This window comes from Callorhinus ursinus, unplaced genomic scaffold (assembly GCF_003265705.2).
Source record: "Callorhinus ursinus isolate GAN/ISIS: 27379988/994484 unplaced genomic scaffold, GSC_fseal_2.0 scaffold20, whole genome shotgun sequence".
NCBI lineage: Eukaryota > Metazoa > Chordata > Mammalia > Carnivora > Otariidae > Callorhinus > Callorhinus ursinus.
In genome coordinates, this window is record NW_027397082.1 from 31,216,764 (window position 1) to 31,230,104 (window position 13,341).

General features: G+C 40.3%; 1 protein-coding gene across 5 annotated transcripts in view; it reads right to left on the reverse strand.

The window, feature by feature from the left end:
* LOC112830562 (WASH complex subunit 2-like) overlaps window positions 1-13,341 on the reverse strand; it is a 51,542-nt gene that overhangs the window by 32,853 nt on the left and 5,348 nt on the right. For 2 of the 5 annotated variants that reach the window (XM_025880464.2, XM_025880462.2), the window contains exons 4-11: window positions 12,145-12,207; window positions 9,518-9,691; window positions 6,744-6,837; window positions 5,687-5,745; window positions 4,442-4,489; window positions 1,818-1,928; window positions 1,225-1,312; window positions 459-530 (exon numbers count right to left, since the gene is read on the reverse strand). In XM_025880464.2, the coding sequence (XP_025736249.1) occupies window positions 459-530; window positions 1,225-1,312; window positions 1,818-1,928; window positions 4,442-4,489; window positions 5,687-5,745; window positions 6,744-6,837; window positions 9,518-9,691; window positions 12,145-12,207 (709 nt within the window). Of the gene's footprint in view, window positions 1-458; window positions 531-1,224; window positions 1,313-1,817; window positions 1,929-4,441; window positions 4,490-5,686; window positions 5,746-6,743; window positions 6,838-9,517; window positions 9,692-12,144; window positions 12,208-13,341 lie in introns of those variants that run through there. The other 3 variants (XM_025880463.2, XM_073904494.1, XM_073904495.1) reach the window with 3 other exon arrangements.

The following is a 13,341-nucleotide window of genomic DNA, read 5'->3' on the forward strand; positions in this document are numbered from 1 at the left end:
ATCTAGATGTTTCTCTGGAAGCAAGTACCTGGTTCAATTGCCTTTAAGACCTATCCCACCAAAAATTTGGGAGAAGGAGGGCAGACTGAACAAAGGTCTGTAGATTGACACACTTACAAGTAGGAATGTGATGGATGTTACTGTTAAATATGAAAGGCTCTGATACATTCTTTATTGAAAACAAATGCTAGATATCCCTAGTTTCTATATCTTCAGAGAATTCTAGAAAGACAGCTAAAGATTGTTATAAAAGTTAGTAATTCAAATCTTTACAGCATTCTGACTGCACACCCAACTCTCCTCCCAGCATCCCAAAGCATACTTTTAAAAGCTTTGGAAATGAGAATACAGAGAGATCCCATTTGTCGGCATTTAAAGTAGAATTCTATGAATTAACGAAAGTGATATTCCTGAATCAAGAGCCTCCTAAAGTAACAGAATGGAGGGGAAAGGCTTACCATCTGAGGGAGTTTTCCTTTCCTTCTTCTCCTTCAATGTCTTCTGAGGTTTTGCTTCTCCTGGGGACAAGGCTTGGAGAGTATTTCACAGTTTTAACCATACAGAGTCTACCCTTAATATTTTTTTGAAGATTTTATTTGCGAGAGAGAAGGAGAGACAGTGAGAGAGTACAAGCGGGGAGGAGAGGGAGAAACAGGCTCCCTGCAGAGCAAGGAGCCCGATGAGGGGCTCGATCCCAGGACCCTGGGATCATGACCTGAGCCAAAGTCAGATGCTTAACTGACTGAGCCACCCAGGGCCCCTATGCTTTTTGTCATCCCTGGGGCTCTGAAGCTAAGAGCAAGACATTCAACTCTGTGTCTCAGCTCTACCTTAAAACTTCAGTCAGTACCTCACTCAAGCCGAAAGAACTATTCTGACATCATTCCATCCTGTTCAGTCACTAGAATATACTATATAGTACATTTGTATTTAGGCAAAATACAGAAGTAAATATAAGTGAGAGATTTCTAATCTGGGGCCTGTGATTCTCTGGGGCATCTATTAATCCCCTGAAACTGCAAATAAAATGTGATACAGATATATGTATATATGCATTTTTCTTGGGGGGTTCCACAATGTAGTTATCAGAGAGTCTATAAACCAAAAAAAGAATAAGCCTCTCATGCCTCAGTAAAATTACACTGGGAAATATGCTGTCAGTGAAGCCCAGCAGAGGGACCTGCACTCCCCCCTCAACCCTGTTAACTCATCTTAATGACGTACCTGTTCGCCCCTCTTCCACCTGGCTTGTAGCCTCCCCTCTGATTCGAGCTGCCAGCTCATCGGCAAATGATGTAGGCCTACTTTTTTTCTACAGGCAAAAAAGATCAAAAGTATCACTTTTTTTGGCAACACGCGAACTAGTGTAGTTTACTTTGGACACCTAACAAAATTATGTAAACAAAGGCAAAGGAATCGAACTGATGAAAAATTTAACTAAATGAATTTAAACATATGCACCCTAAACAGATCACTTGAGAAACAGGACTCCCTTCAGAAGAAGATGCTCCTTATTTGCTTAATTTTGTTTAAATATTTCACTTTAATCCTGGAAGAGCCAGATGAGGGTGAGAAAAGGAGAGGAGTATTAGGGAACTGAACAGACCTGAATGATCTGACTTGTAAAACTGTAACAATTGGAAGAAAAAGTGGTCCTCGTAAGGCAACTAGTGACACTCAACCATTACTTTCAAAAGTGTAAATGTACAAATATAATGCAAAATGAGACGGTTACAAAATAAATGACAATAGAACTAATGAGTCCTTGGTGCCATTTCTAAAACCTTGTCAAGAGAGTTAACTGTAGTCTTTCTTACAGGTCTAGCATTTTCTTCAATGTCCTCAATATCTTCCTCCTCCTTCTCAGAGTCTGCGAAAATGTCACAGCCATCATCATCCTCTTCTTCATCACTCATTTGTGCAGTGTGCTAGGAGTATAAACTAGAGGTTAGAACTAGGAGATAAGGTCAACAAGCTGAAAGAGAGAAACTACTGCCACTTAGCCTACAGGCAAAACGGTGACCACCTGTCAAACAAGGGGGAGGAGGATGACGATGCCGTGAAAGTCTCAAAGCAATCAATGTGCTGGAACAAACAACGCAAGATTTATTTTCAGCGCAGATACTACACGCAGAATAGCAAACACTGAAATACGTAAAATGTCCACCACTGGAGAAATGATAAGCTAAATAAGCATCGTCTCATCTTGATAAAAATACTAATAACTAAAAGGAATAAGCCGTTAACAACTGCAGAAGCATCCAAGGCATCAAGTGAAACAAACACTGAATGAGAAACCCAAGCATGATACCCTGCCCCCACACCCAAACACCTACCTTGTTTCTAAGGACACAGATATATTTGAAAAAGCAAAGAAAAGCGCTTATTACACCCCCCAGATCACAACACCAGTTACCTTTGAAAGAGTGTGGGATAATATGGACTGGAGGGCTCAAACTAAGCTTTACCTGTGAAGTTCTAATTTTTATAAAAGCAGCCACTGGTAGGTATGATTTGTATAAACTGTGCGAGGTACTATGCTAAAAGCACTTTATTTTTTTTTATTAACATACAAGGTATTATTTGTTTCAGGGGTACAGGTCTGTGATTCATTGGTCTTACACAATTCACAGCGCTCACCATAGCACATACCCTCCCCAGTGTCCATCACCCAGCCACCCCATCCCTCTAAAAGCACTTTATTAACTACTTTAATCCTTAGGACCCTGAGGCTCACTGGGGCGCACAAAACCAGTCTATCTTTAACAATACAAGTAAATGGTTAGGCCAATGCTTTTAATCACTATACTGTATTTTTTAAGTCTGAATTTATCAATCTCAATAATAAGTGCCATAGAAAAATAAATATCCTCTAAAGACCAATTCTTAAATGGCCTCTGTGAATACAACTGGGAAAATACAAGTGCCAACCAACAGGTATGAAATCCTTTATTTGGTAGTTGAAAATTTTTGTGAAAAAATATTTCCCAACTAGGAAACTGAAATGCAAATTGGGATATCTCAATATACCACTGTACGTTTATTATGGTAGCAAAAATCATGATCCCAGGGCTGATGAGATTATAAGAAAGTCATTATGCATGATCAGCAATGAGACAATAATATCAAGAGGCTTTACTCTAATTCTACACCATTTCATTCCTAAGGAAACCATTCACATGAGCAAAGGATTTCTGTGTATGGGAATACTGAATGCAGCATTATCTCAAAAATAAAATCCTGGAAATAAACTATGTCCCATATAAATTTAGAAACTATGAAAAGTATCACTGTATTACTATACTTAAAAGAGTTCACAAAACAAAATTACGAATGATTTAAAATGTAAGAAAATAACGTTAACATAAAATAGCAGAAAATTTATGATGCATTTTTTTTTTAAAGATTTTATTTACTTATTTGACGGAGAGAGACACAGCAAGAGAGGGAACACAAGCAGGGGGAGTGGGAGAGGGAGAAGAAGGCTTCCCGCGGAGCAGGGAGCCAGATGCGGGACTCGATCCCAGGATGCTGGGATCATGACCTGAGCCGAAGGCAGACGCTTAACGACTGAGCCACCCAGGACCCCTATACGATGCATATTAGGAAAACAATACATCCTTAGAAGGGCACACAAAAATTAAGATTGCTATGCTAACACAGTAGGATTAGATTTGTACCTTTTGCGTGTTCCTTAACTTTACTGCTATCTTATCTCAAATTTTAAAATAGGGGAGGGGGATTCATGTGAAATAGTTCAGCTTGAGTAACTGGGCCTTCTTTTAGAGGCTATGTTTCCCAATTTTTTTTTCACTTCTTTGTTTTCTAAGAAAAATGAGAATATAAAGCAAAACTGAAAAAAGAAAAACAAAAAACCAACAACAATAAAAAAAAAAAACCCAAGGCAGTAGTTAACTTAAAAACATGAAATGCTTGAAGGAAAATTAGCTGTAAAAATAAGGACTAAATCCTTACTCTCCCGTAAGTCACTCTAAGTAATTTTTTATTGTTTGTTTTTTTTTTTTTAAGATTTTATTTGACAGAGAGAGACACACAGCGAGAGAGGGAACACAAGCAGGGGGAGTGGGAGAGGGAGAAGCAGGCTTCCCGCGGAGCAGGGAGCCCGATGCGGGGCTCCATCCCAGGACCCTGGGATCATGACCTGAGCCGAAGGCAGACGCTTAACAACTGAGCCACCCAGGCACCCCATTTTTTATTGTTTTAATTCCAGTATAGTTAACATACAGTGTTACATTAGTTTCAGGTGTACAATACAGTGATTCAACAATTCCTTATGTTACTCAGTGCAATCCCCTTCACCTATTTCACCCATCCCCCCACCCAGCTCTCCTCAAAAAAGTAAATTCAGCATGTATTTAGTATACATGCTATGCTTCGGTTAAAATTTAAAAGCAAAGTCACTTTAGTACATGAGACTCACCCGATTTTGATCATTGTCACTATGATTAGCAAAATCTTCATCTGACTCCTTTAGGGGAAAAAAAAAAGCTTTGTTGTTAATACAGAATTTACTCACAAGCACAGAAATGATTTCAGGTCTAAGTCTCTGGGGCACATCTACACTCTGTCTCTTTGTACTGCTTACTGGTCACCTGGAGTATCAAGGTGCAGATAGAGAGTTGGCAGTATCACCAAGAGTTGTTCAGGCTAACACGTAATTTTTGTGGCTAATTTAAACATCTCTAATAATTTGCTCATACCTATCTGCACTATCATTGCTAACCTCTGAATTTAAAGTAATAGTTGCACATTTAATTCATTAAATTATCACAAGTTGGTTTGTGTAATTTTACATTTTGGACTCCACTCTCTATATTCCCTCTAACTAGGGTAATTACCAAATCAGGCCCAAGAGGGGGAACATCAGTGTTTCCCACCAGCAATTAGGTGAAGAGTTGCATCAAATGCTAAAAGCACAGGATTCAGCTAATGACCATCAGTTATGGCGAGATTATTTAGGAAAAGCTTATTTCCTACTGTTAGGTGCTTTGTCTGGAGGGCCAGCGGAAGGAGGGCAGGGGAGGAGGACTGTGGAAAGAGGCGAGGAAGAGAAGAGAGGAGCATACAATATTGTCTCCTTTTAGGGATCCACACTCAAGAACTACCCTTCACACATTAGTAACAAATACTTGTCTCAAGGAACAACCCCAGATACAACCATGGTCAAGGTCCACAGACCCCAAGGCCCGAGAGCAGGGAGTCAAATCACGCTGTGTAGATATGAAGATACTAGAGCCATCAGCAAAGTGAAAATGTAAGTGAATGCTTCGAGCATTCTTCTGGTCTAGGTTTTATAGTATAAACAAGTTTTAAATATGGACTTTTCCCCTAAAATTATTCCAAAATAGAACTTATTCAAAGACTGCACTGCAGTCAGATTCTACCAAAATATTTGAGCTGCCCCCTCAAAATATACTGGTAGGAGGAGGGCCCAGTGGGGAGGTGGGAGGGAGGGGAATGGTCAAAGAGATTAAAATCGTTTTCCTTGCTTTTATACACAAGACAGAAAAAACTCAATCGTAAGGGAAAAACCTCAGGTTATGGCTACTATCACTGTTAAAAATTTGTGAAAAGAGACTGCTAATTAACAAATATTTATTTAGCCTGCTAAACACACCCTGAGGTTCCTGCCCACCATGACCTAGAGACACCAAGCAGCCCTTACCTCTTCCTCGTTCTCTTCACTGTCTGCAATACTGCCACGATCACTGCCCACTGACCCCTCTGGTTAGAAGAAAGAAAAAGCGTTATCGCCAATATTCGTCATAAAACATCCTTAGTTCCTTCGCAAAATCACAAACCACCATACATCAGCATTACAGAGATCTTGATAAAAGTATCTACACATATTAACTGGAAATAAAAGTATCTTCACTATAGTGAAGAATAAAACATTTACATAGCCTTAAAGGATCTCCCCATGAGGTACTTATTAACTACAAAAAGGTAATTACCAAGGAAAAAAACTGGCCTGTACTCTTCAAAAATGTCAAAGCTATAAAAAGCAAAGAAAGGGGGCGCCTGGCTGGCTCAGTTGGTTAAGCGTCTGCCTTCAGCTCAGTTCATGATCCCAGGGTCCTGGGATCGAGCCCCGCATCGGGCTCCCTGCTCCGTGGGAGGCCTGCTTCTCCCTCTCCCTCTCCCTCTCCCTCTCCTCCTGCTTGTGCTCTCTCTCTCTGTGTCAAATAAATAAATAAAATCTTAAAAAAATAAAGAGCAAAGAAAGGCTGAGAAATTATATCAGATTAAAAGAAGACCAGAGATTTGACAAGTAAATGCAGTGAGTAATCCCAGACTGGGGCCTAGACCAGAGGGAAAAGAGCCTGTAAAGGACGTAACTGGGACAACTGGCAAAATTTGAAATACGACTGAGGATTAGCTAATAGAATTATGTCCAGGAAAATTTTTTTTGACTTTGATAATATACTGTGGCTACATATGAGACTGTCCTTGATTTTAGAAAATACACAGAGAAACATTTTGGAGTAACAAGACATGATGTTTGCCTCTCACAAACAGATTCAGAAAAAAAGTATTATGTATATAGAGAGAGAGAAAAATCAAACAAATGTGATGGAATGTTAACAACTGGTAAACCTGAGTGAAGGGTACAGAGGAGTTCTTTGTACTATTCTGGTAACATTAAGGTAAAGCTTGAAATTATTTTAGAGTAAAAAGATATAAACCTAAAAGTAACAAAAATATTTGGCGCAAAAGAATACCTTCACTAGACAGCTCTCCGAGACCTACATCTTCCTGCTCCATGAAGAGCTTTGACCCAATTAAATAAGGTAAAGGACGATCAATGTATAGATCCTGTAAAGAATGAAAGATAATCGCCATTAAATAATCAGATTGAAAAATAAGTTTCCCACTTGACATCTTGTTCCATCTGACTGTCCCAAACAAGTTACATAATTAGAGTGAAGAATAAGAAACACAGCAGGATTCAAAGTCCAAAAAAAAAAAAAAAAAATCACTGACTTTTTAAAAAGTCAAATCCTTAGGTAAAAAATAGCAAAGAAAAGCTAACTCACAAAGAATCTCCCTTCTCAAGTGCCTAGTTAATACTCAAAATAGCAAAGGCATGCACAAAGTTTACCAGGAGCAATCCAATAAGGGTCATAACTTCATAGTAACATGTTCAAAAGGAGGACCAAGGAAAGAAACGGAAAGTTCTGGCCAGCTTTGATGAGTCCTAGCCCTGCCTTCCTCCACTAAAATGCAGCCCTGGTGAGCGAAAATCAACCACTCAACCAATCAATCTTGAGAATCATCAATAATAGTCCTAAATTTGGAAAGAAGCACACTGAGGAAATAAATGCTTTTACAGGACTGTGGGAGGCAGGTGGGTATGTCCAGGTTTGGGAGTGGGAGCAGGTGGGGACCAACAGAAGGATTCCTTCACACACCGCATTGGAGCAAAGAGAAGGCTGGAGAGAGCACCCAAAGCATGGGCTACATGAGAAGAAACAGACGGCAACTCTGCAAGTATCTACAGTCAACATAATGAACTAAAGGCACATCCAAAAGACTGATGAGAACCTGTCTCGGAGAAAAAAAATGACCCAAAGAAGAAAAGAATAATATCCCACAGCAGCACCCACTGTATAATTTAGAAAAATGAAATTGGTAAAATAAAACAACAGAATGAAATGAAGGACACAGTACATAAGAGCCTACCTGTTGGACATCCTTCCATTCCTATCCTCTACTTCTAAGTCCCACCCAACACACATGTATTAAAAATTTAAGTTCAAGAAAGCACTCCAACCAGGACAACCTCCCATCTCCACAGAAAAACTGATTTGTCCTTTACAAAGTAGGGCATTTGGCCATCATCTCTCTTCTGTATTAGGCGTTGGAGGTGCAGGAGAAAACAATTCTGATGCTTAACACAACAACAGAGAATTTGGGAAGGTTAATGTAAAGGTTAAAGACACCACAGCAACTGGGGCATCTGGGGGGCTCAGTCGGTAGAGTGTGCGACTCCTGATCTCAAAGTAGTAAGTCTGAGCCCCACGCTGGGCGTGGAGATTATATAAATAAACAAAACTCAGGGGCACCTGGGTGGCTCAGTCGGTTACGTGTCTGCCTTCGGCTCAGGTCATGATCCCAGCGTCCTGGGATCGAGCCCCACGTCAGGCTCCCTGCTCAGCGGGAAGCCTGCTTCTCCCTCCTCCCTCTGTCTGCTGCTCTGCCTACTTGTGCTCTATCTCTCTGTCAAATAAATAAAATCTTTAAAAAATAAATAAATAAAACTTAAAAAAAGATACAACAGCAACTGATTTCAGTACAAACAAAAGAAAGTACTAATTGGGCTAACTGTGACTTGGAAGGCCTTCCCACGTCCTCTAGTAGAAGAGAAAGTGGTGTGGGACCTGGAACTAACAAGTGTGGCTCAGGCAATACCCTTGCCCAGGGTCCACGGCTGACTGCTAAATCCCTACAGCGGGAAGGCAAGCTAGTGAGTGTACCAGCGCAAAAGGAACAGCCCCAACATGGTACAACACCGGAAGCCTGAACTGGAAGAGAAGCAAGCAGTGAAACAAATGACCAGAAGAGCCTGGCTCTGTGGCATGTTTTATTTTTTTTTTTAAGATTTTATTTATTTATTTGTCCAACAGAGAGAGAGAGAGCACAAGCAGGGGGAGCCGCAAGCAGAGGCAGAGGGAGAAGCAGGCTCCCCACGGAGCAGGGATCCCGATGCAGGACTCGATCCCAGGACCCTGGGATCATGACCTGAGCGGAGGCAGATGCTTCACTGACTGAGCCACCCAGGCGCCCCTGTGGCATGTTTCAATTCATAAAGCACTTGTGTGTCACAAGGACTCTCTCTCAAAAGCAATACAGCAACCTTTTGTGTTTACTTCTGCGTGGCTGTGCTGCCCCAAATGTCCCCTCCACAAACCTGAGAGAAAGTAGTAGTAAAGCCATAACTACTTTCAAGGCTAACGGTCTATTCACGAATGCTCATAACGGCTTTACTCATCCTAGCCAAAACCTGAAAGCAACCCAATGTCTTTCAATACTTTTTTTTTTAATTCTTTCAACACTTCTGCAGTCTCCCTTAGCGCAAGCTACAGAACTTCAGCTTCCCAACAATCTCTCCCTCCTATGAGCCTCCTCATACTTCAAAACACAATTCAAGTCTGATCTGTACCCTCATTTCCCCAGCTAGAAGTCAGTTCTCTCTCAGAGCACTTATGATGGGGACTCATATAAATGTCTCCTCTCTCCCACCAGCTGGTAATATTGTAATAAGCACTGTGAGAGTAGGAACCATGCCCTGCACCTTTGTACTCCCCTACCCTGGCATGCTGCCTTGTACCAATGTTCAGGTAAAGCAAGTCTTCCCAACAGAGTCAATACAAGACTGCTAAGTGCCACGCTCTCTTCCTAAAAGTCAAGTCCATGTCTTACTAATTCCGTGCCCAAATAAAGTACCCAAAACACAGCAAGTGTTACAATAAATATATGAACTGAATGTCTTTACCTTCGGTTCAAGAATCAGTTCCACCCGTTCATTAGCATCTTCTTCTTCAGAGTCTGAGTTTCCTGCTTTTATATCCAGCTGCTCAAATGCACTGTCCAATACTTGTAAACCATAGTTCACAGCCTCCTGGACTTTAGGAATCAGATCTACTTCTTTCTGTTCCCGGGTCTTCTCCTACAAAAAAATACTGTTCAGCATGGATCTCCAAAATATTGATACCACCCTAATAAAACACAATAAAACAAAAGAAATCAATTAAAAATGTTAACAAAAGTCAGATTCTACTGAATGCCTCAACAGACTTTGGAGTAAGTTTTAAACCCCAAGTTTGACACCTTCTGGACATGGATCAAACTACCTAAGGTCCCAGAGTTCCCAGTTCACCATCTACAGAAACAAAAGCACAACTCTGGTATGATGGTTTAGCGAGGTAACCTATGTAAAAATCCCCTGCCCGTGAAATGTACATCAATCCCCGGCCACTAGAGGAATGAAGGGCCTAGACTTTCAGGTTCATCATGACTGGATCCCACAAACCTTGGTTAATAGGTCTTTGGACAATTACAGAAGTTAAGACTTAGAAGAAATACTCCAGCCAGAGATGTCATTTTTCAATTAGTTAAAATACAAAAACTAAAACCTAGTACTCATGGATATCTTATAAATTCATTTCAAACCAAGAGAGGGTCTTTTTCTGTCTCAGCCCTGAGCACCGGCTCCTCCACCTCTTTATCATATATACACTACATATGGAAGCAAATTCATTGTTAAATGGTCAAAATATGTGGGGGCATTGTTCCAGGATGATGTACAGGATAAGTCAGAAATGGAACTGACCCTCTCTTGGTTTGAATGTCTGTACATATCACCAACCTGCTGAAAATACTCCACAGGCCTCCATTTCCTACAACAGCAGCTCCCAGTGACAGTCCCCTCACTCACTCAACTGTGTCAACAGTTGTGAGAAATATTGAAAAAAAATTTAGTGTCATTTCCCCTCTTCACAAATATTCCAGAAGTTGATACATAATTATAGAAAGAACCAAACCAAACATTGCTGTTTTGAGGGTAAAAGGGAAAACCCTATGAGTTTCTTATACTTCTACCTCAAGTATGGAAGTCTTTCTAATGCGGCTTTTTTGTTCTGGGTGCATCTTTTTTCCACTCTGGTATGCTTGGTTCCAGTCAAATAGCTAATAGTGCACTAAGTGTGTGAAAACATGTTTGTGAAATAAATACATAGTAGCTTTTTAAAAACAGTACACTACACACTCATCACTTCACATTGAACCTGACTTGGTATAACCATATACCACTGTATTTAAATTTAAATGGTTAGCAAATCATTTGAGGATCATTAAAAAAAAAAACTTTTTTTAAAAGCTGAGAATAGGCAGAATGTAGGTGGTTTCTAACATCCTATCCTAACAGCTTCATCTAAGCAACAGCTACTGATAAAGTACCAACTTTTTCAAGTGATGTGTATTTTCTCAATAAATGAGAGCTGAGCCAAGGCTACTCCCATTATAAACTTATATTCCAGGGCTTTCCAGAGTGGGAGACAAAGGGTACAACTTCTGCCAGAGGGCTAGAAAGCCCAGAATGTCTTACCTACGCTTTGGTCCATGATGTGGCAACACCCAGGAAAAATGATTACGCATCTAGAACGTGTGAAGCCACAGAAGGTAAAAGGAGAGAAACTACTGCCCCTAGACTCCTTAGCCTGGTTTATGAAGCCCTCGAGCACCCACCCCTCACACCCTTCTCCTTCTTCGTGCCTAACCACTAGTATCTTCCATTAACATAGTCCATCCCCCAACACTGACCTTTAGCAGCTGGCATTCGCTCACTGAAATGGCCTTAAAATCTGGCCCTTCTTTCTTCACCTAGCTAACATCTTATCCTTGTAGGTTGTCCCTGCTTACATCACTGAGCTCTTCTCATCTGAACTTCCAGAACAGTTAGCAGTTCTGACATAGTATGCCCTAGTGCCCCAACCAAGATCATAAGCTCCTTAAATTCTTTAAGTCACCAGCTCCCTGCAATCTTAGCAGTCAATAAATGCACACTGCACATTCCGTGTCCTCTGTACGAACACAGGAGGCACTCAAATGTGTGTGGACTAAACCAGCATTCATCTCACTGTCATTCCCAACTTGGTAGGAATCCAAGCTGTCATGAAAGAACAGGGCAACATGGTCTTCAAAGAACTAACAACCTACAGCCCAGTCTGTGGCCTGCTTTTGTATAGCCCTCAAGGTAAGAATGGTTTTTACATTTCCTAAGGGGGTGAGGGGAAGGAGGAGAAAGAGAAAAAAGAAGGAAAAGAGGCAGAGACCGATGTAGCCAGACAAACCTAAAACATTTGCTATCTGGCCTTTTACAGAAAATCTCCACTGACCTGTGCTCTACTGAAGCCAGAATTCAGAAACTTTATATATTTCTCACTATACTACATTTCAGAAACAAACTGAAGAGTTCAACTCTTGGGCTATCAGGAGCAGCCTTTCCCATTTCCTCCAGTAACCATCCTCCTGCCCACAATCCCCCACCAGCCACGTTACAAATTTCCACCACTTTCTTTCTCTAAATCAAGACTCAACAGAAGAGTGATTTAATGCAAGTACCTGTTCTGCTTTTTCTGTCTCAGCCTTGAGCACCGGCTCCTCCACCTCTTCATCATATACACGCTACATATGGAAGCAAATTCATTGTTAAATGGTCAAAATATCATTTGGAATACATTGCAATATACAAATTCCACACACAATACAAGAAGACAAAGAGAAGAAACAATTATTCAACAAATGGCTGAGGCCATCGGTAAAGGACAAAAAGCAAAAAGCAGCAGTTAATTCACCAAAAATGAAACTTAAAAAGATACAAATGACTAGGAAACATGAAAAAAGTTCAATCTCATGCTTGGTTGTCCAAAGAGTCACAAGAACAATTAAGATATCATTTTCATACCTTTTGGTGAAACCTAATACTTAATGCTGACATGGCAATGATACAGGTACTTAAATGTGAGGCTACTGAAAATGTCAACTGGTAGAACTTACCGACTAGGTAAAGAGAGCTTTAACACTTTGAGCAATGGAAATGGTAAAAGTCTTTTTCATCCTGTTGCTTAAAATGGTTGATAAACTTTTATTATCCCATTTATATTTCTAACAATTTAACTATTAAAGAGAAGACATGGGAACGTGCCCTAGTAAGACTTATTTGAAATCTGCAGTACTTAAGATTGGAATACTGGCATACAGATAATCAAAATACAGGGGCAAGAAACTGATCCATAATTACATGTAAGCCTAATTTTATATTCACAAAACACATAAATGTATATATACATACTTTCATACACATGAGTCAGTGAGGAAAAGAACTTACAATAAAGCTTACCCATGTGGGGAAAAAAAACAAAGTAGCATTCCTATCTCATACTACATATATAAGCACCCATACACATCCATGCAGATATATACTTTCCAGGTAAGAATAAAAACACAGATATACAAAGAGGCCTTCACCCAAAATATTTAGAGTTAAGGTAAAAAATGGGAAGTTGGTGCCTGTGAAGCAAATATGGAAAAATATTAAAGTCTGTTGATGCAAAGTGGTGCATATTATTAACATTTGTGATTATTATCTGTTCTTCTCTAGACATTAGAAAGACTCCATTAAAAGTTTTATATTGAAAGATTGTCGGGGTGCCTGGGTGGCTCAGTCGTTAAGCATCTGCCTTCGGCTCAGGTCATGATCCCAGGGTCCTGGGATCGAGCCCTGTGTTGGGCTCCCTGCTCAGCAGAGAAGTCTGCCTC